This window comes from Rhea pennata, chromosome 19 (genome assembly GCF_028389875.1).
Source record: "Rhea pennata isolate bPtePen1 chromosome 19, bPtePen1.pri, whole genome shotgun sequence".
NCBI classification, from domain to species: domain Eukaryota; kingdom Metazoa; phylum Chordata; class Aves; order Rheiformes; family Rheidae; genus Rhea; species Rhea pennata.
Window position 1 is genome coordinate 3,004,244 of NC_084681.1, and position 27,057 is coordinate 3,031,300.

Sequence of the window (27,057 nt, forward strand, 5' to 3'; positions counted from 1 at the left end):
ATCTGACATGTCTACTTCCCTGGTTAAAACAAAAATTTCTTTTTCTTTTTTTCCTCTGCAAGGAGGGGGTGAACAGGAGGAGGAAGGATTTCTACACCTAGGAGGCATGTACCAGGAGTAAATCTTGATTCTGTGTCTTGTGAAATCTGCTTTGGTCTGGTTGAGACATCTGAATGTTATTTAAGCCTTATTATTTTGTTTTTTTTTCTATGCAGGGAAGCAGATCCAGCTCCCTCCACATGTGCAAGCCTCTGTCCCAGCAAGGCTGCTCCCTGCTCCCTCCCACCACTGGGTTTTTACGCCTTGCTCAGCTGGGAATAAGGGATGCACGGAGAAGGGGCAGGGATGCTCCAGAGCCAGAGTCCAGTCTAGGGATGCAAGGAGAGGGTTTTTCTTTAGAAATGCACTGTTAGTCAGGCAAAACTTTTTTTTAAAGTTTGTGAGCTCTGCTGTAATCCAAAGAGCATGGGAGCGTTTCCATCCAGGTGGCAGTGCGTCACCGGAGTTGGCCTGCGGGTGCTCATCGCACTGAAACAGCTCTCTGCAAACAAAACCGTGGCCCTGCAGAGATAAGCAAGGGTCAACATTCGCTCCACCGCCTTGAGCAGTGCCCTAATATTGCTTTTCGTTGGAACCTCTGCTGCTGCACTGAGAAACATAAGGAAGCTTGCCAGATGAAGGATTTTGTAAGGTTTGTTGAAGAGGTTTTTTTGTCTTTTTCTTTTTTTCCCTCTTTCCTTGGCCAAGACTCAAGAATTTTCTGAGTAACTTTTCAGAGAATCTGCTGCAGTGACTCGACAACAATACGCTCTGTTTGCTTTCTATAATATAAATAAATCTGAAGATCTGCCAGGGAGGAAGAGAGAGTGGGGGGAGAAGGCGGGAAAGGCAGTGAAAAGCGAAGCGCTGGCGTGAGCAATGCCTCTGGGCAGGAATGCCAGAATGAAAAACCGAGCGGAGGAGCCCTGCAACGCGCTGCAGCGACCGGCAAGCCCGTCGCGGGGGAGCTGAAAAGTGTGCGTTTCACGGGAACGTCACAACTACGGGCTTGGGATACTTCTCAAACCTTCCCGTTGAGGTAAAATTTCTGGGTTTGTTGTTTGGTTGTTTTTTTTTTTTTAAGGGTTAAAGAATTATTTAAAAGAGATGAAAGCATCTGGTAATTAATAACGCCATAAATACTGTTGTTTGAGAATATGAGCGCATAGGTAGGTCGCCTGGAGCCTTTCATTCTAAAAGGCTTAAAGGCTAAACTTGAGATTAAGGTTATTGACTGTTTAAAGCTGGTAGAGTCTTTTTAACCTTAGTTTGATACAAAATAATGCATAAATAGGCTTCAGTTTATGACAGAACATGTATTTCTGCATCTTTGGCTTTAAGAGGATGTAGTAAAGCTCAGCTTGTTCCAGTATTTTAAGTAATCCAATGTATTTGAGCATGTTTTTTCCTACGCGCCGAGCAAACTTGCATCTGCTTCCACCTGATGTCTTTGAGCCCTCTCCTTCCCCGTAACTCACTGCTGCATCATCTCCCCGTAGTCCCTCAAACACAGCAGCAGATCCCCGCGGGCTGGCCAGGAGACAGACCTCCGCCTCTCGGAGCGACGGCAATAAGAAACTTTGCAGCAAACGCTTGCGATGCGTTTCCTCGCCCAAGAGACCTGCGTGTGCATTCTTGGTCTTGTTTTTCTCTCCTTTGCACCCTCCATTTGTGATAAAATGCAGCTATTGATAGGGTTAGGAGTAGAGTGGAGAAAAGTAAGGGAGAGGGAAAATGTGACTGTAAGTATTCGGAAGCAGATAAACTCCAACATGCCAGTCAGCATGGGAGACAATGTTTTCCCAAAGGGAATAGGAGAACACGCATCTTCCTTTTATATGGTACGAAGGGTTGGGTATACAAATACTCCGATATTTCTACCTCAGTTTTTAACAAAAGATCAGGAAACCATTTTGTTTGAAAGTGTTTTTTAGCTACATATATTATAGAAGAGTATTTTGGCTATGAACATAGCCCCTTCACGTTTGGGTATTAAGTCCTTTTATTCTGTCAAATTACTCACGATTATTTTACTAACAGCTCACATGAGCATATCTCATCTGCCAAAGTGGTTCAAACCCAGTTTTTTAAGCTTCCACTACCACCATTAATGATTATCCAGGCAAGAAATCATTGTTTTTCTTCAGCCAGAAATGTTTTAGGATGCTGCCAAGTCTTTTGGAGTAATACACCAGGGCACGCTGGCAGCTGTTGGTTTCTCTCTCCTCCCACGAATATCCCTGACGGTGACAGTTCTCTGAGCGCATGTCCAAGGGTTTGTTCTTTCATAACTCCAAGTTGCCTTCAGTTGACACCGATTTCAGGATGAGCTCAGCCTGTACCACATCCAGGAGTTGCTCAACACTTCTTGGTGTGAAGCCTACAGCAGATTAGAATTACATGCAAAAAGCTTTTGGTGATTTTAAATGATGAAGTTGTCATTTCTTGGACATTAAGGCTGCCCAAGCCAATGAGATCATGCAGCCTGATCTTCCTGTTGCGTTTCATAACTGTCTTCCCCCAGTTTAAAGATTTGAGTCGGTATATATTTCAGCTCTCCAAAATAAATAGTGTATCGTAGGCAGAAAGCAGGGGTGGTGTCAATGCCTGTACAAGAACAGACCAGTCTGTGGGGTCTTTGCACCGCGTTTCAGGAGGCAAAGTACAGCGCGCGCTGCAGACGTGCCACAGTGGGAAGTGCACCAGCTAAGCACCGGATACCACACCCGCGATGCATCAGAAGAAGGCAGAACAGTCCCTGGAAGCCAATTTAGCAGGAGTATCCTTACCCCCTCCATGCAGAAACCTTGAAGCATGAAATATTGGTTGTAATCATTGCCTCAATGCTGAGCTGCAAGGATTAGGAGTACGCTGAGGACGGTGCAAGTCTTTCCAGGTACAGTGGTCCCTTGCTGCTGAAACCTGTGCTGTGGAGCTGGCCGTGTGCTTGACGCACGGGGCTGGAGCATCGATCCATGCAGCGCGATCTAAGTTGCTTCGGTTCTCTCTCTTGCAATAAAATAACTTTAAAAAAATATTACCATACACTGGCATAAATGAAAAGATTGTGCAAATAAAAATCACTGCTGTTCTTTTTTTATTTGAAAGTAATTAAAAGAATTGTAGATTCAGAGATGAAGAGACTTCAGAGAAATATGAGCATATTCCAGCAAACAAAAATTCTCTTGTGGAAGAATGTGCTTATCAAATGGAGGATGAAAATGCAGAGCTTTCAGGTAAATTAAAAAATTGATAACAGAACAGTGAAAAGCTAAATATTGAAGAGCATCGTATCCCTGCCTTTCTCTAAACCCCAATTTCTTCCTGCAAAGTTAAAAATGTATATGTGAAAAACCCTAGCCGGTAATGAAGACTTTGTGAGACTTTGATTTTTTTTTTTTTTTTTTTTTTTTTTTTTAACAAACTGCATTTATGTCATTTATGTACTGTGTGAAAGCTCTGGTGGGCTCTTTGGGCAGAGTAATTCACTGAAGTGACGTGTGTGGTGCAAAGACGTTCTTAGTTAATCCAGCTCTAAGAAGGTTAATCCACCTCCCTTCTCCATCTTTCCCCTAACCTAGGAGTGGATGCTGTCTCTGCTCTTTCTGCTTCTGATATTCATAGTTAGTGTGTTCACCATGGATATCCGTCATCCGGAGGTGCCTTACACCTATCTCGGACAACTCGACGATCCTGCCTATGATGCTACCGGGGTTACTGTTGCTTATACGCCCGTAACGGTGACCACAAGGCAGATAATGAATAAGGTGGCCTTGGACTCTGTAATGTTAGGTATGTTTCATCTTTTAAATATTTAGATTTGTTTAACCTATTGTACATGTGGTGTGTTTTCATTGGGTTTAAGTATCTTCAGTCAATAGAGAAAATTCATCCCAAATCTCCCGTTTTCACAAATATTTCTTCTGGTATTTAGTAGTATTTACGTGACTAGTGAGCTCAGCTTACACTTCCAAGAAAAGCAGCTCTGCCTTACAAGATACTTGCTATATAGAATAATACCATTAAGACACATTGGTTCGTTATTCTGAGAAATCCTTTTTCTCAACTGGTTAAGTGTGAATTACCTAAAGGTACAGCGAATGTGCCTCATCCAGTGAGAACTGTAAGGGGGGGAGTTGCAAAGCTAATAAAAGCAGAATATATACCCAACGTCCATGCTCACGTTTTCAGAACTGCAGAAACTCATTGCAATGTTTTTCTTACAAACGACAGGTATAAAATTAGAGGCACTGGAAAGTGAGAGCGCCCTGGAGAAAGCATGGATTTCAAATAACAAAATTATAGGAGTTGTATTTAAAGACAACTTCTCCTATCACCTCAGGTTTCCTGCTGGGAATGTGATTATTCCAAATGAGAACTTTGGATACATAGGTAATTCAAAATGTATATTTATGGGCATATGATTGCCTGGCATGGGCAAGTGTAGCTGTGTTGGAGTAATCCATATATGTCAACCTTCAACCTTTCGTCCTTGCAGATACCTGTTATAATTTCTCATCACAGTACTGTCACAGCCCAAGGTATTGGTACAAAGGTTTCCTGTCCCTGCAGTCCAGTATTGATGCTGCTATTATAGAGGTAACCCAAATTTAGGAACTGAAGTGGTTTTCCTTTTTTTATACTTGGTCTAGAAAAGACAAATTGTTCTGTGACAATAGCAAGGGATTAGTGTGTCAGAAAATTCTACAGAAGAACAAATATCTGAAATTATTCCAATGCCTGAGAGGCTTTGGGAATATTATTGGCAATGGCAGCAAGAACTTGGATAGAATCAGAAGTTCCTTCACCTCGAAGTTCCCTGCAAAAAAAAGACATGCTTTCAGTTTTACTTTGAAGATTTGTGTTTACTATTGTTTCTCTTCAAAATTACAATTACTCTTAAAGGCTGTGAACCAAATGCAATACTACTATTTGATTTACAGAATATCCCAGATTCCAAGAAAACGGCAGTTTCAGCAGGGGTGGTATGAATGTCTCCTGGATTTTTTTTTTTTTTTTTTTTTTTTTTTTTTTTTTTTTTAGAATAGGCCCGTCTGTCATTTCTTGCCTTTTCTTTCCAAATTGTACCTCAAAAATATGTCTGGATGGGGTTGTTCTGTCTAGCTATCCAGCCACCTAGACTGTTTTCATACTCACGGAGAGAAACAGGATCTTGGGCAGTGTGAGTCATTTGTGCATTTGGACATTTATCACGGGATGAGGTGAAGGATTTATTTCTCTCAACAGACTACAAGGGAGACTAGTTGAGACGCAGACAGCTGAGCGAGTCAAACAAGCACTTCCCATATGGCTTATTGCTGTGCTTGTTTATGCTCTGTGTAGACCTGCATTAGAAATAATTCTGGGGGCTGGTGAATCAGAAGGTTCATTATATAGCTACATCTTGCAATATAAAATAAATTAAACACTAAGATTTCTACCTTGAATTCCTTTAGGGGGTGGTAAATCATTCCGTGTGGGAAGAAATGAAATCCATTGCCGGTGTCCGTATGAGATCCCGGAGCGTCATCTCCTCAATTACTTTGGAGTACAGTTATTTCATGATTACTATAGTGATGTGTTTCTCTTCATTCATGCATTTTTTATCAATGAATATTGTAAGAGAAAAGAAGAAGCTCAAAGTACTGATGAAGGTGATGGGATTACAAGATATTGCATTTTGGTGAGTTCCTCAGTAGCAAAAGCGAGATAACTGAAGTGCCTATTTACTAAAAATCAATGTACCCTTGGGTACTTGCACAATGAGTTCACAAGTTCAGTGAGTTTGTAAGTCCATTCCAGCAGAAAGGACAAACCATAAGGGATGAGGAAGGGAGTGCGAGGTGTTCTTCCTCTCTGGGCGTTTTCACCTGGAGTGGGTCGTGCTGACTGGTGTATGTAGCATGTGAATGGGAAATACTTCACCTCGGGAAATACTATAATTTGAAACGGTTCTCCCATGCAGATGAAGCTCCATAAACAATTTTTAAACAAACAAGGTTATAATACCGTCTCTCCATCTTCAGGCTCTCCTGGAGTTTGTTGTATGCTGTCTATGTGCTGGTCATGTCCTGCCTGCTGACAGCCGTCACTGTGCAGGATGCTTTCTACCTTAGCAGCTTCCCTGCAATCGTACTGCTGTTTTTCCTGTATGGCCTAGCATGTGTAAGTTGGAGTTTTAAAGCCAAATTTTCTCACCGTGTAATTTATTAGTATTTTGATTAGCCTAAACATTACTCCAGAGCCACTTGCACATTCGCTCATAACTATATTTTTTCCTGGTCTTGCCGATAAAAATAGATGAGTGGATTCTCTGAGTCAGTTGTATCTCGTAATCGGCAGTGGTTTGAATTAAGCCTGAGGATCTGACAGGCAGTAGACTGACTACAAGCGAAACCTTAGATCTACCCACTGAGATATATTTTATTGCATAGACTTAGCTCACCAGAGATCCGTTTGCCTGGCAAGTAGAAATGCTACTAGTTGAGGATATTTACTCCCCTTCAGCTGTTGAAATGGCCCTGTATGTAGGTGCTGATACGTCTTAGAGGTACGTCAGCCCCTTCAGCACAGTGATTCTGGTGCGTGCCCTCGACGCGCGCCTGCCGTGTCCCATGTCTCGGGTTGGGTTGGTAGCATCGGAAGCTCACCTTGCCAATGAAAAACTCCCATTTCTTGCAGGTCCACTTTGTTTTCCTGCTCTGCTCCCTCTTAAGGAGTTTTAAGCTCGCCGGCTCCATGGGGTTCCTCTTCATCTTTGTCTTTGGATGTTTAAGCCTCGCAGTACTGGTAGAAAATATTCCCAAACCTGTCAAGTGGTTTCTCGATCTCTTTTGTCCTTTTGCATTTAATGCTGGAATCGCAAAGGTAGGGTGCGTTATCTCCCTAATCGAACTTTCTCAATAGTTGGGTCCTCTTGGGGTGAAGGCAGAGTGCATTTTGCCACAGATAATGGCAAAATTACTACCAGTTTGCCGTACGATTTGATCAATCATTGTGTACAATTATAACGTTTTTGTATTCGATGACAAATACAATTCTGTAAATGTGCCAGTATCGTATCTCCTATATCCAATATCATATTTCTATAAAATTCTGATTTTTTTCTTCTGTTTCTGGATTATTCTGGAAAAATCTAAATGGAAACATAGGATCTCTGATTGGAGTAAATCTGTTCCCCTTTCTCACTAAAAGTAAAAAAAAAGGGGGGCAGTCAGTGTTGCACTTTTGAAAGATTTTGGGGTTTAAAAGTCGATTGCATCCATAGCTTGATGATAAGCTCATGGCTTTCCAGCCTGAAAACTCTTCTACTTGTCCTTTATTTCAGATTTTCCATTTAGAAAAATATGGAATAGGTTTCTATTTTTCTAACCTTATGGAGGAGTCATACTTTTTACTTTCAACTTACGTTATGCTGATCTTTGACTCTGTCTTGTATCTGCTGTTAGCTCTCTACTTTGATAAAGTTCTGCCTGGTAAGTATGACGTATACTTACAACTATACATTTTGCTTGTGTACTTTGGATTTATACTAATTGTGTGTAATAGCTCTTCAGGGAGATGAGAGGATGCTCCACTGTTTGTGTCAACCAGTATAGGCTTTGGTTTCTAAAAAATGTATCTTATTGCTGAGTGACTTTCCTACTCCTGGCCTGGACTGGTGATTCACAAATCAAAGGCAGCAAAGTGTTCAATGTTGTTTTTTTTTCTTTTTAATTATGTTGCTGTAGAATTATTTGTGAAAAAATAGTGTTATGATGTATTGGATAATATTTTAATTCATTAAATGAAAGACAGAATACATTAGAAATAGCCCTGAACCTGCCCTTCTTTGCCCAGATCTATGCATACTAATGAAGACTCCCCAAACTTTCTTTTTAGCAATACAAAGTAACAATTTTGAGGCAGCCAAGCTTTTTATTTTCATTTTCCAGACCGTCCTAAGCATTTGATCCAGAATGATGCTTTGCTTGTGCTTTTGACTGATCATAGGTCATTTTCTTTTTTTTCCTATTAGGCAAATACGGCATCCCCGATCCCCCTTTTTTCTGCCTGAAGCCCTCGTACTGGATGAAGAGCAGGAGAGGCTCCACCGGAGAGAGGCCCCAGGCTGCCGCGAGCCCTGAGGAGCTGCTCAGTGATGACGTAGAGCCAGTGCCCCCCGAATTCAGGGGGAAGGAGGCCATCAGGTTGAGAGAGGAGCTGCTATTTGCCCTGTTTGAGTTCGGTCCAACGCTCCCACTAACACCACCCCTGCTTCTGCCACTAGTTCTGTTTTACTTTATCCAGGTAGTTTTCATGTTAATGACATTTCTGCAAAGTATTTCATGGAGGAAAAATTAGAGTTAAAATGCAGATGAGAAAAACAGGTAATTCAGACCAGTCACGAGTGGGGAAATTCAGATAAACCGTTTGCTGTTTTTTATTGTTGCTGTGGACTTTGTTTAAGGTTCATTAGTGACGAGGGAGAAGCCAGAGGGCAGCAAGAGGGGTATCTGTTGCAATGGACTCGACCTTGTCCATGAAAGGCTTGACGGTCTGTTATTGCATGCCACATATTGATATTCCTATTTGTGTACACGTCTGTGTTCGCGCAAAAACCCTACTGAATCTCAATGTATATTTAAAATGACAGGAATGACCCCAAAAGACATAAGGTACTGGGAATTAAGATCCATAAAAATGTATAAAGGGGTACCAGGGAAATGTAATAGTGAGAATCCTGAAATAATATTCTTCTTACTTTCCTTTTAGACTCAACAATATTAAAAAAGTTTATAAACAGAAAGATAAGAAAACAGAAGCCTTAAGAGGTATGAAAGCTGTGATACTGATTCCTGTTAAAGATGAACAGAAATAGTTGTGCAAACGTTTCAGTTATACAGCAATAATTGTATTGTTTGAAAATTCTTCTAAAATATTAGATGATGTAATTGTTATTCTGTTCAGTTTTTAGTGATTGACTTTTTTATTGAGAGTATGGAGAAGAAGAAAGGATTTTTCAGTTGTTTTATTTGTCGTCTTTGCTAAATACAGAGCAACTTACGAATTTAGCTCCAGATTTGCACAACTTTACCCCTCAGTTTACTTAATGCATTTTCATTTCTACTTAGTTTTATATTTCTTTCCTTGTCTTGCTGGTGCCTGGGACAATGAGCAGAAGCAAGTAAAAGTTCATTTTTTTCCCAAACCTAATGTTTTTATTCTAGGTTTATTTTTAAATATTTATGAGGGCCAGATCACTGCCTTGCTTGGCCACAGTGGGGCTGGAAAGACGACACTGTTAAATGTGCTCAGCGGACTTACCTTACCTTCTGAAGGTAGGTGTCGAGAGGTGAAATGGTGGAGGGGTGGGCTTGATTTAAAGCTTTCTATGGATAAAGAAAAGTTCTTTCCACCTCATTGTGTTTATTCCTGTAAACAGGTTCTGCAAGCATATACAACTCCAAGCTATCTGAAATAGGAGACAGGGAAGAAATTAGAGAGATGATTGGCATTTGCCCACAATTCAATGTCCAGTTTGAAGTTTTAACAGTGAAAGAAAATTTGCAGACTTTTGCTGAAATCAAGGGCATCAAGTCCAAAGAGGTAGAGCATGAGGTGAGTGTGCACGTTCCCCTGAAAAGCGTCACTGCGTGGGACTCTGGTGAAAGTGTTGGACTGTAGGCAAATCCCACGTTTCAGCAAAGGCTTGTCTTGCACTGGGAAATGTGAAAGGTCTAGTGGACAGTTTCTTCCAAAAATAAAAGCAAGTATCCAGCTTTAATCAGATTGCGCACTGAGGTGGGCCAGTTTAGTGGCTCGGTACAACTAAGGTGATGACTCTGCTCATCCCAAGGAGATGAGGGGAATGTACTAGGCCCTGTTGCGACCGCTCTTGCCAGCAGCGGGGTCAGTGGGTAGGAGCTTGCCTCTGTAAGCACACGTAGAAATTTCACCTTCAGGTGCAATCAGATTTCCTTCATGGCTAAAAAATGACCAGAGGAATACTAGTGCTTGAAATGGACTTTCTTGTACTTTTCTAGGTACAAAATATTTTGGAATTGCTGGATATCAGCAACATTCAAGACACTCAAGCTGAGAAGCTGAGTGGTGGACAAAAACGAAAGTTATCCATTGGAATAGCCATGCTTGGAAACCCCCAGGTAAAGCAGCAGACACAGCTGTGTAATATTTGAAAGGCTGAGTCCAACCTAATTGAAATGTTATACACTTAGCTACAAGCTCACTCTGATTTTATTACCTTTTAAAGTTCTTATGATTATACCTCAAAGAAAGTAAATTCATAAATCTGATTTTGCTGGTCTACTTTTAATATAGATACTTCCCGGATCACTGTACAGGTCCCAGAATGGTTGCTTTTGCATAAAAGATGGCCATTCTTGACTTCAGGACCTGAGGTTTTCAGGAGAATGCCAAAACCCACAAGACATGCAGTAACTCCTGGCAAGGAGGAATGTCTGCTTTCAAATGAGAATTTCTTTCCTCTTGTAGGTTTTGTTACTGGATGAGCCGACGGCTGGATTGGATCCCCTTTCCAGGCATCAGGTGTGGAGCCTCCTCAAGGAAAACAGAAGTGAGCGAGTGATTCTGTTCAGCACCCAGTTCATGGACGAGGCCGATATCCTTGCAGGTGAGCATGGACTCGACCAGGAGCTTCTCTTCAGAGCATGCCTTGAGCACAAAGTCCTTCCCCAGGCCAAACTAGCTGGGATGAAATCTCGGTCCTGTTAAATGCATGAGAGGTGTTTCCACTGGCACTGATAGCACTAGGCAGTTGCTATCTCCGACTTTAACAGAAACACCGGGTCAACAAGGACAGCAGGATAGCAAGGCTAAGGCCTTGCTGGGGAAATAAAATAGTCTCCTTAGCAATGCAGGGCATTTGTTATGCTTCCCTGGTGACACCCATTATATCCAAGTTCATCGTAAACCTGTTCTCCCTTAATCATGTTGCGTGAAATAACCTCTCTAAGATACTTGCTACTCATGTGTTTCCCCAGTAAGGCTCTCAGCTCACATGAGTGAGCTCCAGCAGACATGTGCTCAAGCTGGAACTGAGTTTGAGGATGACATGCCAGGAGATGGATGTTTCTGTATTTACTGACCATCCATTGCATGGGTGGCAGAAGCCAAAAAGGCCATAATAGTGGGCTGGGGGAAAGGGAACCGGCCCCATAAAAGTGCACAACATATCGATCATCTCAAACAAGGCTCAGCTGCAAAAAGGTGTTTAGAACCTCTGCTCTACAGTATAAACTTTTTGACTTTTTGTTTCTTTAGATCGCAAGGCTTTTATCTCACATGGGAGGCTAAAGTGTGTTGGTTCTTCTCTGTTCTTGAAGAAAAAATGGGGGATTGGCTATCATTTAAGGTATCTATATTAGCCCTAGCAACCGGTAGCAGTATTTTACCCTAGAGTAAGGGGTGAACGAAGTAAGCTGAGCTTTGGATATAACAGATCCTAGCAAATACAGCATTTTTATTCCAAATTAACCCTCTGCTTTTTTAAACTGAACAGGATCCATGTCAGTGAGTCTTGTGACTTAGAGAACGTGACAGCTCTGGTTAAACAGTACATCCCAAATGCCATATTCTCAGGACACAGTCAATATGAGCTGAGATATAAACTGCCATTGGAAAATGTGAACAAATTCCCAGGTAACGTATACTGAAATAATTGAGAATTGCTATGAAAAAAGGTGGAAATGTAGGGAGAGAGCAATGGAGAGGGAGAAGTTCTGTGGGAGTAGAATAAGAACTTTTTAGAACTGTTGCATTTTATTCCCCCCTCTGGCCTCTCCCAAAATTTTAACTTCTGAACGTTTAAGATTACACTCATCTTCTGTTTGTAATGGTGAACCTTGATGAGGAAGCTCAGTAGCCTCTGAGCTTAGGCTATGGTTGTTATTTGAATACAGTAACACGTAGTCTGAAACTGTTGCTAAATGAAAAAAATCTTCAATGAATTATGAATATGGCAGTTTCCTGTTCCTTCCTAACCTTTGCATTCTGTCAGTTCATTGCTTTATCATTTTCCCTGTGAGCGGGAGATGGTTTAGTCAGGTCAACTTCAGGCACATTGGAGTCTGCTCTAGAGATCTGTGCTTGGGTTTGAACACCTTGAAGGCACTTGCGTTATTGCTGTCTCACAGATCTGTTCAGTGGTCTCGACAGTTGCTCTGACCAGGGAATTATCAATTATGGAGTTAACATGACAACCCTGGAAGATGTCTTCCTGAAACTGGAGGAAGAAACCACAGTTGATCAAGAAGGTACAATCACTGCTCTGAAATAAACACTTCTCAGAAAAGGGACTACTTTACAGTAACATTTACCATGCTACAAATAGTTCACTATTTAGGGCACTCTATTTCTTTTCACACATTACAATGTAAAAGCTGATTTCAAATGTAACTGTGCACATTGAAAACTCTCTGTAGATGACCATGCTTCTGGTGAGGAGTGGGCAGATGCAGGAACAAGGTCCCCGGATGAGCTGGAGCAGGGTGCCCTGCTGCTCTCGGATGTTGTAGAGGCAACTGTGAGTGACATGGCTCTCTGGAGGCAGCAGGTCTGTGCCATGGCACGAGTTCATCTCTTAAAGCTTAAGGGTTCATTGAAAAACCTCGGGTCAATGTAAGTACCAAAGCGCTTCTCTCGTTCAGCTCTGAAGTCTCAGAGCATGATGTGAACAGCAGTCGCTGCAAGCGGGGCAGGTTTCACGTCCCCGTTTCAATGAACATTTGGAGTAATTGAAATCAGATCGTTCCTGTGAACGATCTCTGTGATGCACTAAACTCAGAGGATAGGAAGATTTCTTCCTTTCCAGTGCCAGTAATATAAAATCTCTCTCAGACACCAACGCCTTTCCCATCACTGACTTTGCAGCCATGACTTGATTTTTAACAGTTTTGATACCTGGATTATTTTGTGCATTTTCTTTCCTACATGGAGTGATATGTGCAAGGGAAACCTCATTTTCTTTCTGATAAAAAGAGTCATTTAGGAACAGTTTTGTTTTGGGTGGAGGAGGGGATTTTAAAATAAATGAGTATAAAAAGAAGGGAGGAAAAAATATTACTTTCAAACTTCCTCTGTATTTTTTTTAAAACTTCTCTGATCTTGTCAGTGTCTGAACTCATTTGGCCTCATTGATCTTCAGTTTGCCAAGCCATCATTTCCTGGCAGGGCATGAGAAAAGGGGAAATACTGACTTATGAAAAACTTATGTCTTGGGCAAGTCTGAAGGGGATTTCATGACTCTAAAAATTTGACTTCCTTAAATCTGAGGCCCTCTAACTGCTGAATTTTGAGGGCTCTTGTAAATGATTAAGGTTTTATAACTAAAATATGCTAAAATATTTTTAATAGCAAAGGTGTTGGATAAGCTAAACATATTATTTCTGATACATAAATGCAATCTGCAGAATATGTTTTCAAAAGGTTTATTCATCTCTTTCTCATTGTAGTTTGCTACTCTATGTGGTTTTTCTGCTTCCTGTGGTTTTACAAATGGCCATGGTTGCTGCATGGCAGAGTGTAAGTGCCTGGGAGCTGTCATCTGCACAGTATTTTCTTCCACTTGGCAAGAAGGCTCACTTGGAGACTACCACCCTGCTCATCCTCAATAAAACAGGTGTGTGGAACAAATAGGCTGATTAGCATTATTTTCTATTTTGGGTTTTTGTTTTTTTTTTTTTTTTTTACTTTTGCAAGAAAAATAAGTGAAAGTGTAGGAGGAAGAGAATGCAACAAGTGATGAAAGTTTCAGTGACAGAAGAGCACAGAAATTATCATTCTAAAGGGGTTGTAACTGAAGCCTCCAGTTGCTTTAGCAGCTGAGGAGACCCTGATTTGAAAAGGGATATCCTAGCAAATAGGATTAAAGGGGGCACAAGATGTTCCCCAGTTAACTCCATGCCACAAATAAAGATCTCTATCCAAAATTTCTGTTTTTCTGAACTGTGGGATCCTGAAAGCTAGCACCATACTCCAACAAAGGCCAACTAATGCTGGGTCAAATGAATGGTCTACTTCCAGTGTTTTATGGTTGGCATTCCTATGTGTGCATGTTATATGTTATTTTGCCGGAGCATGACACTGTTGCTTCACTAGACCATCAGAAAGGAAACAGTATTTTGCAGGTCAAGGAGGACAGCAAAAAAATGACAATGCAAAATTTCAATTACTGAGACTAAAATCTAAATGCTATACAGAAATGAAATGACCTACCTCGTAGGTGCTGTCTGACTTCTGTAGTCATTAGATTTCATCTGTTTTTGTTGGATCATCATGGTTTCAAAAAAAAAAAAAAAAAGGCAGCCTCATTTAATATTTAATAGTACAATATTATGAATCTTCTGCTTTTGGCTTTCATGCTAGGATCAGGCATTGAAGACTTTATCCACACTCTAGAGAGTCAAGATCTAACAGTGGAAATAAGAAGTGTGGAAAATATCACAGAGGAGCTAAAACATAACGGGGCTATAACAGTGTCTCGAGAAGGCCAGGTAAGGATTTTTCTTCTCCTCCTCCAGTTTCTTCCCAATAATTTAATAAGCAAGATGCTGCAATCAATTCTGTTGAACCTGTGAGATGACCCTATTGAATAAGACATGAGCACAAAGATTTGGAAGTGTTTTGACTATTAGACTGCATGCTAGAGGGAGGCCTCATCTCTCCAGTCCTCCACCTCAAACTACTTTTTTATTACTACTTTTGTAATACAGTTAGAGATTTTTAGTACCTGGTAATTTATTTATTTATTTAGCAGCCAAGATATAAGCAAAATTAATTCATATTAGCATATCAGTTTCTACTGCTTCCCTGCAGTAAAAAAAATCTTTTGGTTTTCATCTTGTTTTCTTGCTCTTTGAAGAACTACAGGTTTACTGTATTATGCCACATGGAGGCCATCAACTGTTTTCCAGTGCTTGTGAACATCATAAGCAATGCTTTGCTGAGAACTTTCAATTCTACTGCACATATTCGGATTTGGAATCATCCATTTTTCTCTGTAAGTGTCGGAGTCTGATAGCCAGAATGCATCAAACAACTATTCTTAAAATTGCTTAAGGTTTCGATAGTAGGAGGCCATGTGAGGTTGTTCATACACATTGATCTACCTGCATCAGCAGTGGCTGTGGAACAAGCACTGTTGATTTCAGGGGTGAGTCTAAGGATAAATTTAACACGGGCCCTTGCACAACTACACAGCTTCTGCCTGTGCTCTCAAATAGCTGGATGCAAAACAGCTCTGGACCAGAAGCTGCATAATAGCATCTTTGATAGGATGTGACCAATCCATCATGGACAGTTGTGAGTTCATGTCCATCAGTAAAAGGCTGTGTAGACTAATCTTTAGTTGAAAAATGAGATAATTCCCCATAACCTTCTGTCTTGAAAGTTCTTTACCACTTTCACAGGCCTCCTCCTTCCCCGACAGAAATCTGCCAGCACCAACACCACATCTGATTTTGGACAGTCCCTGGGACTACCAGCAGCCTCTCTGGAGGGGGAGGGAAGTGAGCAAGAATGTCTAGGGGATGCTAATTTTTTCCTTGTGGGTCTTGAGAGCTGTCAAACAGAGAGGAAGGCTGTGAGGTTTCTCCAGAGCTGAGAAGGAGGTCCTTTGTTCTCTGCATCACATCGTGTTCATCAAGCTGTGGCACATTGATCCATAGGTGTAGTTTATCACAGTCCAGGGTGGGAGTAGGACCTACACTACCCATCTCTCTTCACAAGTGGCAAGCGCTTTGTAGGGTTGTGTTCAGTCTTTTAAGGGGAAAACTTCCATCACCCCAGTACTCAGCATCATTTGATGGCTCAGCATCAAATCCCATTTTGTGCAAGTACTATATCTTAAATCATGAAAACGCAGTAAGATTAACTGTGGTATCTATTTGTTATGATGTGGCTGTTTTCTACAAATGGTTTGTTCTTCTATTTTCAGGTAGATAATCCACGATTCTGGGATTATTTTGTTTCTTTTTACCTCATTTATATGCTGATTTTATTCCCTGGTTTTCCTGCTCACTTTGCAATGGGCTACCTCCAGGATTACAAGGTAATCCTTGAATTGGAGCAGATTTTGGGGTGGGAAGAAGGGATTACAACTGTATTGTCACTAGGTGTCACATGAATGTGACATGCTGTTTGAGGTATTTTTCCTTAGGTGGACATAAGCAGCTTTGCATTCAGCAGAGATTAACAAAATACTAAAAGGATTGGAATTTAACCTCAGTAAGATAAAAGCAGACAGGTCACTCCAGAGAAAACAAACCTGGAGGCATAGTTAGGACAATAAACAATGCGAGTGTATGTAGGAGTGTTACAGATAAACGGAGCGACAAAGTAGTGTCCGAAACATAGGTGTCATTATGGCAGTCTCTTACCTGTGTTTTCTTGCTTTGGTAGGTATTTTTTTGTTTGTTCAGTTTTTCCTTGCCTATCCAATGTGCATGGTGGGCATGGAGACTGTGAATGCTCTCCATTTCCTGGTGTTTCCTGGTTTGAAGCTCCCAAGTTTCCTGGAAACTTCCTAGCTTCCAGGTGTGAGGCTGCCTCAGGGTTGGAGGAGAGGTGGACCAGTGAGATGGTTTGGGGGAGGCATTAATGTTTCATATTTCTCTTCATATTTCATGGAGTTGTTCCCAAGGATGTTACAGGCCAACCAGGGGCCTGAACTAAGCTGCCCTTTTTTGTGTGCATCCCTAGACAGGAGCTCGCTCCCAGTTGCGGGTTTCCGGGCTCTTGCCCTCAGCATACTGGTGTGGCCAGGCACTGGTAGACATCCCTCTGAGCTGGCTTCTTCTCTTCTCAATGTTTGGGCTTCAGTTTGCAATGAGTAGCAAGATTTCTGGGAGCGGCAGCAGCCTTTTTTTGCTGGTAAATATAATTCTGGTGGTCACTGATTCACTACGGAGTGAAAGGACTATAGTCCTTTGTACTCAGCAGTAATTGCAGTAATTTCTGAATGCTCTGGTCTTAACGTATGTATATTTAAACTGAACCACATTGATGCGCATGGATTTCTGGTTCTTTACGCCACTCCTTTTCTCTAATGAAAGCTCTTTCTTTATAGGTTATGACTATTTTTGGCTATGGAATGTCTATTGTTCTCTTCATCTATTTGATCTCCTTCCTGTTTCGCAAAGGGTGGAACTGTGATTTTTGGTCTTTTATCCTAATAGTGGTAAGTATAGGGCTAGATAAGATACTGTAGGGTTTACAAAAATATATTTCAAAATCATAAGGATGAATTAGAAGTCAAAACACCAAACGTACATCCAGGACATAGATAAGGACATGTCGTCTTTTTAGTAGGCAACACTATATCAAGCTAGTCTCACCTTTTTCTGTTTAGCGCCAGTCTCTAAATGGGGTTAGAAAGAGAAAGCCTAAGCCTGATATCAAAGAAGGTGGAATATTTGACATAAACCATGATGACCATAAACCTTGGGAAAGAAGACAAGGGGATCACGTTCCTTATTCTCCTGCCCAAAGCAGGCCTGTCTAGGGAGGACTTTCCCCAGCAGACCCAAAGCTGCAGCCTTTGCTCAGGCAGAGATGGCTGAGGAGCTCCTGAACCCTCAGCATGTCTTGTCTCTGTGTTCATTTCCCATTATTAGAAATTCAACAGGGAACTAAAAATATTGATAAATGCAATTCTTAGCACCGGTGAAGAGGTGTAACTGTTCCTTTCAGCTAAGTTGCCTTTTTGTTTCATTTTTAGGTAGGTTTGGTTTCTTTTGTTATCAGCAAAGTTATAGATTACTCACTGGATCCTAGAACTTCCCTCTATATCATGTCCGTCTTGTTTCCTATGCATCCACTACTGGGCTTTGTGGTCAACAGCCAGCAGGTAAGCTATGGTGCTGAGCTACGAGATGCATTAGTACATAAAACAAAAGCATGTATTATTGAGCGCAAAATCTGATGGCAGTTGCAAATTCTGTTCAGGAAGAATCATTAGTTTTATTTTGCTGGTGGGACTTCTTGAGTCACCAGAGTGCATCATTAGATGACCATTTCAGAACAGATATAATTCCTCCAGCTGTTCAGTGTTGCTAGGGGCTACTTCTCGTGCAGTTAAACCATGATTATAGATTAGGTAAGCACTCTTACCTTTTTCCATACAAAGTCAAGTATCTTGGCTTGAACAGTCATAAGAGAAATTTGAGCTTATATCTCTTACTTTGCATAGAAAGCAAATGAGAATTAAGAATACTCACAGGATGCTTTACTCCATGTCAGCTGAGAGGTGGTACTGGAAAGGCAGCTATTAATTTAGCAAAATCCTCCAGCTATACGCAAGACTATATCTTTCTGTGCTATAAATGATTTAAGAGTGTAAATCCAAATAGGAGACTCGCCTCTTCTTTCTTATTTTCATCCACCTTTTCTCTGCTGGGATTCCAAAGGAGAAGAGAACAGATGTTTTCCTGTGATGGACCAGTATTCCTAAAAAGGAGAAGCTGATGCTTATTTTTAGCACTGTGACATTTTCTGAAAATAGTTCATCTGTATTTTGAACATTTTGAGTGAATCAGAAGCTTTTGTGCATTTCTGAAGTATTTGCTATTTGCACTTAACTCTTCCAACGTTTGTCAGCGTTGCACTAAAGAATCACAGGTCCTTCATTGTGTATTTTTTTTTATTATTCTTATAGATTTTTATAGAAGACTCTGAAATAATTGACGTGACTTCAAGGAATGGTGTACTAATAGCTGTCTTTGCAGTAAGAAAACATTTAAGATTACCTTTATTTAGGAATTTTCATGTCCTAAAAGATGCTAAATGTAATTCCCTCACACTTACCTGACAGAAGTTTCACATTGGATCAGTGACTGAGCTGGGATGGAGCATCTCCTGACAGCTTTAGGGTGGGCTCAGACCCAAATCACAACTTGTCCATTCAGAGAGCACCAACTGCTGCCACATCTTCACTTGGGAGGAAGGGAGGCAAGAAAACTGAGCTCATTTTACGTGAAAGGAGGATCTCTGGATCGGGATGACAGATTACCTAGATGTGCAAAAATAATTTTGTTATTTTGAAATGGGGAAGGGAAAGCAGAATAAGCCCAGATCACACCTTAATGCTGTCCTGTTATTTTATGAATTGCGTGTTTCTCTTCTTACCAGTGATATTTTCTGCAATATTTCTAAGTGTTAGCAGAGTTCACAGCCTTCAGGATTTACCTTGAGTCTAGATGTTAATGTACTTTATTTTCACATTGCCACCATCTTTTCAGCTTCAGCCATAGTAGGGCAGAAGACAAGGCTGTTAATGTGGCAACCTCTTTTTTTCAGCCTTATATCCATTCTGTGGGTTTCATTTTTCTACTTCGATATTTGGAGATAAAATATGGAAGAGCAGTTCTGAGAAAGGACCCAATATTTAGGTTTGTATAAATGCACATGCACCATAGGCACATGTGAGATATAACTTCGTACTGCACTGCTTTTCCTTGAAGACGACATTTTAAAATTGTTGCCTTTGTCCCTATTTTTTTTAATATTGATGATTTTTTTTATAATCACAATGGCCTCTTAAACACTACAAAGTTATGATAATACTAAATGGCTTTCAAGCTTGTTAGTATCTCCACTTAGTGTTGCCTGCATTGTGTGGAAGTACCAACCTGCTACTTTGTACAGTACAGAAAGCCCTACAATAAATAATAGAAAAAACAAGAAACACTGAACCAGAGAGACATTCAGTCTTCGGCTATCCAAAATGCATTGGTGAAGAACTAAGGTAAAGAATAAAATGCTAAGACTGAGCTGATGGATTTGCAGGATTTCCCCAAGAAAAGAGACCAGCCTCCAGAACCCTGAGGAGCTAGAAGAAGAAGATGATGATGTTAAAGCTGAAAGAACAGCAGTGAGAAATGCCATAGCATCTCCAAGTCAGGAGGAGGTAAAACTAAGTGTTATACTTCTCTCTCTATTTTATATTAGTAAGAAGCCTACTGGCAAAAATAAAGTAAGTTATCAACAAGGTAGGTCAGTGCTCTGACTGTATTCATCTCACTGGGAAAATCAAACCTCACAAGTGGACCAAGTGGATCCCATCAGACTAGAGAAGAAAGATTTCAAGAGGACAATTAAGTGTCCTGCTGCGCCTCGTATTCTCAGAGAACTAACAAATGAACCCAAAGATCTTTGGAAGAAGCATTTTTCCTTTTGTAAGGGAAAAATATTACTAAAGTCTTAATAGTATCCACTACATTACACTATTCTTTCTTCCTCCTCCTCACTTTCAGAAATCAGTTGTTATTGTCAGCAATCTGTGCAAGGAATATAAAATAAAGAAAGCTGGTTCTGTTTTTAAGAAGAAGAAGAAAACGGCAACCAAAAATATATCATTCTGTGTTAAAAAAGGTGAGAACTGGTACTGTTCTACTGCAACTATTTTAAAGACCCCGATCATATCTATTAATTTAATTCTCTGGAGAGTGTCAGTTATTGAACAAGGACATAAAAGTCAAATCTACTTGCTCTGTGCTTAAGGCATGTCTGGTCTGTGGCTGATGTGTTAGTGTGAATACTTTATATTTGTTACCTTTGACTCTACGTTATCTTAACTTACGTATCCTCCCCTCTACAGAAGTCACTTCAGTAGTGGCTTTTGAGTGACCTGGATCAATGCTCAGATTCATATCACTGGATCAGCTATAGAGAGCTGAGAAGTAATTTAGGGACTGTCAGCATGGCCCTTATATTGCTCTTTATTTTTACAAGACCTTTGGTATTAGCATGCTCTTTCTTAATGGTGATTATGCCTGATGTATTTATTAAATGGTAAGTGTTACTGAGAAATGGTGTATATTGATTTCAGGAGAAGTATTAGGACTTCTGGGGCCCAATGGAGCTGGTAAAAGCACAGCTATCAAAATGATTACTGGAGAGACGACACTGACTGCTGGGCAGGTAGGAGGCACCTGTAGGTTGGAGGGAAGGAACAGATTCGCAACGGAAGTGCAAGTGTAAAGCTAAGCAATAGCTATATTATATTGCTAGGCTGAGCAATAATTTTCAGTCCAAGCAATGTTAGGGATTGAGGTATTAGCTGAATGCATAGGCTGTTAAAATTATTGATGTAAATTATTGTAGGTTACTTCTGACTTTGACAAGCAGTAATAGAATAGAACAACTAGAAGAAGTATAAACTCATTCCATACATCATGGTTTTCAGACAAAAAAAGTGGAAATAAACCAGTGATGCACTTGCACGTTTCCTGAACGGAGGCGATGGACTAGTATATACCTGTTTAAATCTTAACTCATGTTAGCTAGAAATTGAAATAAATTCTAAATCAAAGCCTAACATCTGCAGTTAGTGGAGAGAAAGAGGCATCTTTGGAGGCTGATTTACCCTGAGTAGCCTAGTTAAATTTTGGTAGGGATCCGTCTCCCCTAATTTACCTTATTTGCATTTATGTAAATGAGGGTTGCAAAATCAATCTCTTGCCCTTTGAGTTTCCTTTCCTAAATCGTGCTGAAGCCCATAGTCTTCCTTTGAACCTTACACTTGTATGTGGAAAGGCTATATGAGAGCAAAGCAAACAGCCTGGTCGTGCAGGTGCTGATGCTGAGGAGAGACGGAGCAAGCTCCCATCTTCAGGACCACGCACCAGATTTCCTGGGGTATTGCCCTCAGGAGGACCCACTCTGGCCAAACCTCACGGTTCAAGACCACCTGGAGGCCTATGCTGCTGTGAAGGGAGTGAGGAAGGAGGATACGGCTGCCGCTGTCAACCGGTATGGAGGGAAGATTGTTCCAGCTGTCAATGAACGTTTTATTTCCCCAGTCTGAAGGCATGGAGAGGGAACCAGAACATCAAATTTCATGGGGGATGGTGGGGGGGGTGGCAGAAACAACATTTGAAAGAGACTCGGGAAAGTATTCTGCAGAAATACTTTAGTGCTAAATACCTTGATTGAGTGAGTGGCTCGACAAAATCTCTCATTCACCTATGACATTTAGTGGGGATAAATTTACCTCTAACATCTTTTTAAGTGTTTTAACTGTGAGAAGGATTTTGAAAACCTGTGACTTTATAGTTTGGCACGGAAAGAAGGGTGCTTAAGTACTGCTTGCTCAACTAACACAGGCTGGGTAGAATGGCTTTATAATGCTACTAATGCTAATGATTATTTTTAGAAAAGAGATTGTCACCTATTCAGTACACTTGGCTTCAAATATTCACTTTTTTTTTAATAACAAATTTGAAGATTTAATGAAAACAAGCAGGAGCAAAGAGGCAGGGGAAAGAAAGTTTCTTTTTCTTACTGTTTTCAGATTAGGGAGTGGAGTTGAGAATAACACAAATGTTCATTTTTTCCCTTTCTTCTCTTTCCCCACAGAATAGTGAACGCTCTGGAGCTTCAGGAGTATGTAAAAAAAATCAGCCAGAAAATTATCTGTGGGGATAACTAGAAAGGTATGTATATCTTGTTTTTCCTGTAGTAAGCTCTGCAGTGTTCTTAGTATGAATGAAAAATCACTTTGGTGAGGAGGGAACACAGCTGTGCTCTGAGTTACCTGGGAGAGCCTCATGTTCCCTCTCACATGAGGATGGAGGGCTTTCATGTGCCTCCATGCTATGTCAGCTTGGAGGCAACTATGTCCCCATGTCAGGGGTTCTTTTACAGAGTGTTTGCCAAATTACTAAATTTCTTTAAATTACAGTTGTTGTGAAAGGTAGAATTACCTCAGTTTATGGAGATGTGGATGAGAAGGTTGATCTACATGGTTTGGTGTCAAACTGACACAGCTCCTGTGTCAGGAAATAGAGGAAACACGATTTGAAGGCGATGTAAGCTACTGTTGATTTCAAGTCCATGTTTCCTATAAATCAGAACCCTGATTTTCATAAAGTGACCTAAATTCTGCCCAGAGGTGCTTGCACACCCACAGTGCCAGGCACCCTGGAAGATTTGGCTCAAAAATCTTTCCGTGTTGTAGCTGTGCTTTGCGTTGTGCATGCTGGGTAACCCCACGATCCTGCTCCTGGACGAGGTGTCGACCGGCATGGACCCCAGCGGGGCACGCCGCGTCTGGTGAGTACTGCCTCGGATACCATGCTGCGGGATAAAGGGGTAGGAAGCCAAGAGCAGGTGCCCAGAGACAGGTAGAGTGAGGTTCACCCAATCTTCCCTTAGCGCTGTTGGCCGTTTGCCAACAGTTTTGCTGGAAACTCCACTTTCCTGATTCCCCCTACCTTAAAGTCTGAGCAAAGAGAAGGAAAAATCCTCTTGTGAATTCAGCCCAGCAGACAATTTAGTTTCATAATATATGCAGGTTTCGGAAGAATCTATGAAAAGGCTTGAGTCAAGATTAAAAATTTCTGACATTTTTTCAAAGCACTGTCATGTGCTCCTCAGTTCAAAGTTGTTATATCTTTTTGCACTTATTTTAGGAGATGTGACATTTAGAGCAGCAAAGGTGTAGTAAGAAGCATTTGATATACTTAAGAAATGTTGGCTTTTTTTCCCCCTCCTCTGTAACCTCAGGAAAATGATTCGTGCTGCGCTGAAAAACAAGGAGCAAGGAGCAATTCTGACAACACACTACATGGAGGAGGCGGAGGCGGTGTGCGACCGGGTGGCCATCATGGTGTCCGGGCAGCTACGGTGGGCTGCAGCGCAGGCCAGCATGCCTGGCTGCTCACCCTTTGTGACCAAGCTAGAAAGCATGTCTCTGCCCCTCTCTGGTCCGTGGAACAGCAGGGGTGCTCCTCTGGCCTCCCTGGCTTGAGTCCATTACTGTGGACTTCATGAAATACTTCCCTTAACTGCAATAGTGAGAGGAGCAGTACAATGTCCTCTGGGAAAGACCAGATGGTTGGATACCAAAGGATTTATTGTACCCTCACGCTGACAATCTCTGTCCATTCATGTGTTTCCTCCCACCTCTGCAGGTGCATTGGCTCCATTCAGTATCTGAAGAACAAGTTCGGCAAAGGTTACCTACTGGAAATTAAAGTCAAGGACCCAGAACACGCTGATCTTCTGCATGCTGAGATTTTGAGGATTTTCCCAAGCGCAGCCCGTCAGGAGCGGTAAAATACAGGACGAATAGTGGCTGCAAATTGCCTCCCCCCTAAAAATGTGCTGAGTTTAATGACCAAATACAGGGTCTCAGGTTGAGAGAATTGCATGGGTCCGAGTCTCTGTATGGGGATTTGATTAGATAATGTCACTAGGTCCAGCCCTGCTGTAATCCATACAGTAAAAAGTCCAGCTCCATAGTATGACCTAAACTTTTAACCCTCAATACAGAACAAGTCACCTTCACTTCTTTTTCTTCCAGGTTTCCATCTTTGCTAGTCTACAAGGTCCCAATGGAAGATGCATTGCCTCTGTCTCAGTCTTTCTCCAAGCTAGAGGAAGGTAAGAGCAAAACATGATGACTTTTTGAAAAGGTAGAACCCAGTATGGTAAATGTCAGCTCTTTTATTTTTCTACAGCCAAAAGAGCCTTCAACCTCGAGGAGTACAGCTTTTCCTTGAATACTTTGGCTCAGGTACATGATTTCAAAGCTAGACATGTTGTAAAGGATGTGCAGGATTGAAAGCTACAGAGTGGCCAGAGCCAGCACTGTGGCAGGAGGATGCTCCTCAGAGAAACTGCCTGCAGTGGTGGGGCGATGGCTCTTTTGTGCACACCCATGGTTTGTGTCAGGGGGAGGATTACTCTGAGAGGGGTTTAAGTGACAAAAAATATTGTTTTTGTTAATTATTATTCTTCCATTGCAACACCTCACATTCTGGGAAGTGACATGGTCGGGAAAAGCCTAGGTTTGTTACCTGGCTCCACTCACCCAAGATGAGTGCACAGTTGCATTGCTGCCCAGAGGGATGGGTGGTCTAGATAAAATGCCAGTGCCTGGCATCTCTGGTTGCTCCTGAACTAGCACATTAATGCTGCTTGGACAAGGCTTGTGTCAGAGTTGAGGAATACTTATGCCAATCCACTGATGGGTAAAACCCATCTGCCTGCCCAGTAGGCTGCTGCTGTTGCACCTCTTGGCAGGGTAAACCAGAAAGCACAGGCATCTCAGCGACTCTGTCTGCTCCCCGCCTCGTAAAGCATACCTCTCACATACCTCCTGTGGGTGTTGCAGAGCTGTACTTCCTATAAAGCTGGATTGCAGTGTCTAGTGTGTGGCAGAGAAATAATTAGAGGTTTATATTGACCATTTCAGGTGTTTTTGGAACTCTCCCGAGAGCAGGAGAAGGATAATTTTGATCTAAGTTTGGATGGAACTTTTGAATGGAAACAACTTCAGCAGGAAGAGAGTTAAAGACCTGAGATGCTCATTTATACAATTATTCTCTATAATCTAAATGATTTGATACTGCACGTATTTACTACCATTATCAGCATAACGAGAAGAGGAACAGGCTCTCTTTCCAGAGAGTGCAAGCCGAGGGTTACTCTCCAGTTCAGAAGACTCTGCGGATGTCTGTGTGGAGCCCTACTCCATATTTCCAGTGACTGACTGATGAAATAGTGCCCACACTAGTGAGAGCTGTTGTCAAGCAGAGCAGATCTGACAGAGGCATAGGAAGCAAAGGGACCAGAAAGATGTGCAGAAAAAAGGGTCGTAACCTGTTTCTGGGATCAAGGCTTTGTTTTGCATGGTGGATCTGGGCACATCAGGGAAACTGGCCATGCTGTCAGTCTTTTGGGCTCATCTCCCACCAACTAACACATGTGGAACTATTTGCCTGAGACTTGTTTAAATATATCTTATTAAAATTTACACTCTATTTTTATATCCTACCAATAAATGTCTTTATAGAAACTGTGATTATACCCACATATTTTGTTGCTGTGCTGGGCCAGCAGGAGCAGGAATAACTAAGCAAGCTTGAAACTCTTTCCTGTGGGGAAAGAAGTGGCTGAGGTGGGACAAAGGGTGTGTAGCATGGCTGGAAACTAGGAAGTTGACAGTTGAGAGTCTTCACTCAAACTGCAGCTAAGCTCCTTGGGCCAGGATATTGGGCCTGCTGTAAGTTTGCTGTTTCACAGTAAAGCTGTATTTTCAGTGAGTGCTTCTGAATTCAAAGAAATGATGTTTAGGTCACAAAGTCCCTGATTAGCAAAGGATTGGGCCATAAAAGAGTGTGTGGGGAAATACCTCATAAATTTGCCCTGACCTTGTGCTCAAAAGGCACTGCTTTGTGTCCAGCAAGTGACACAAACAGGACTGTTTTCCAGGCAGTTGTAGTCGGTTGTATTTACGCTCTTTGCAGTCTCACTCAGAGCACACTCACCTCTGTGCTTCCTCCACACGGGGTTGCATCGTTGTCACTTGTGCGGTCAGCTCCTCTCCTTGGAAACCGGCAGTTCTCACAAGGCGCCGCTCTTATTTTCCGTTTTGTAATCAAAATTGGAGCATTTCTTGCCTGGAAGCCTTTCAGCAGCTCATTACAATCTTTGCTGCTAGCTTTACTAACAGAGGGGAGTCTGAGGAGCTGCCAGATATGAAGCCTTTGAGACGGTAAGAAAGAAGAAGCAAGTGAAAAAGAAAGCATTAATGGGGAGACACACTTCTCTTGCACAGGCTCTGACAAAAAAGCAATCAACATCCAAAAACCCTCCAAAAGGCATGGTAACAGCACAGAAACATGTTCCATGACAGCTGGAGGTGCTGAGGCATTTACAGAGGTTTTTAGGAAGGAAGTATGCTGGATCAATTTCTAATCTTTTTGCAAAGCAAAGTTGCTGTTTGTTCTGTGCATCTCCCAGGAGATCCGTTACTTTCTTCCTGAGTTAAACTATGCTTTCAAAAATTAACCACATACCTGTTTAGCTGCTTTTTTTTTTCCTGCAATGATCAACTAAAATGTCACAGGTCAAAACTGGTGGCCTACAGGTACTTCAGCACGACTGAGGTCCTGATTGGATTTAATTTACTCTGGGTGACTCCATTAAGTTGCTCAGGTTTCTTCACGAGGTTGATAAAAGTATTGCTAAGGTCAGAAGCCAGTCAAAGCTTGC

At 41.5% G+C, this 27,057-nt stretch overlaps 1 protein-coding gene across 1 annotated transcript; it reads left to right on the plus strand.

Annotated features, from left to right (window-relative positions):
* Nucleotides 1-1,394: 1,394 nt before the first annotated feature.
* Nucleotides 1,395-25,864, plus strand: LOC134149173 (ATP-binding cassette sub-family A member 10-like). The gene is given in 40 exon segments (XM_062592077.1): nt 1,395-2,935; nt 3,148-3,275; nt 3,621-3,831; nt 4,273-4,431; nt 4,538-4,638; nt 5,496-5,722; nt 6,066-6,204; nt 6,721-6,906; nt 7,367-7,514; nt 8,057-8,228; nt 8,794-8,852; nt 9,249-9,359; nt 9,464-9,639; nt 10,065-10,184; nt 10,534-10,672; nt 11,323-11,413; nt 11,561-11,700; nt 12,195-12,314; nt 12,483-12,678; nt 13,512-13,678; nt 14,425-14,552; nt 14,921-15,058; nt 15,995-16,108; nt 16,759-16,929; nt 17,126-17,236; nt 17,777-17,905; nt 18,713-18,781; nt 19,354-19,445; nt 19,843-19,963; nt 20,310-20,427; nt 20,885-20,976; nt 21,629-21,807; nt 22,414-22,456; nt 22,458-22,490; nt 23,015-23,109; nt 23,563-23,682; nt 23,970-24,110; nt 24,362-24,441; nt 24,519-24,574; nt 25,256-25,864. Coding segments are annotated over 39 exon segments (4,893 nt in total). The 5' UTR covers nt 1,395-2,935; nt 3,148-3,173; the 3' UTR covers nt 25,355-25,864.
* The last annotated feature ends 1,193 nt before the right edge of the window (nt 25,865-27,057 follow it).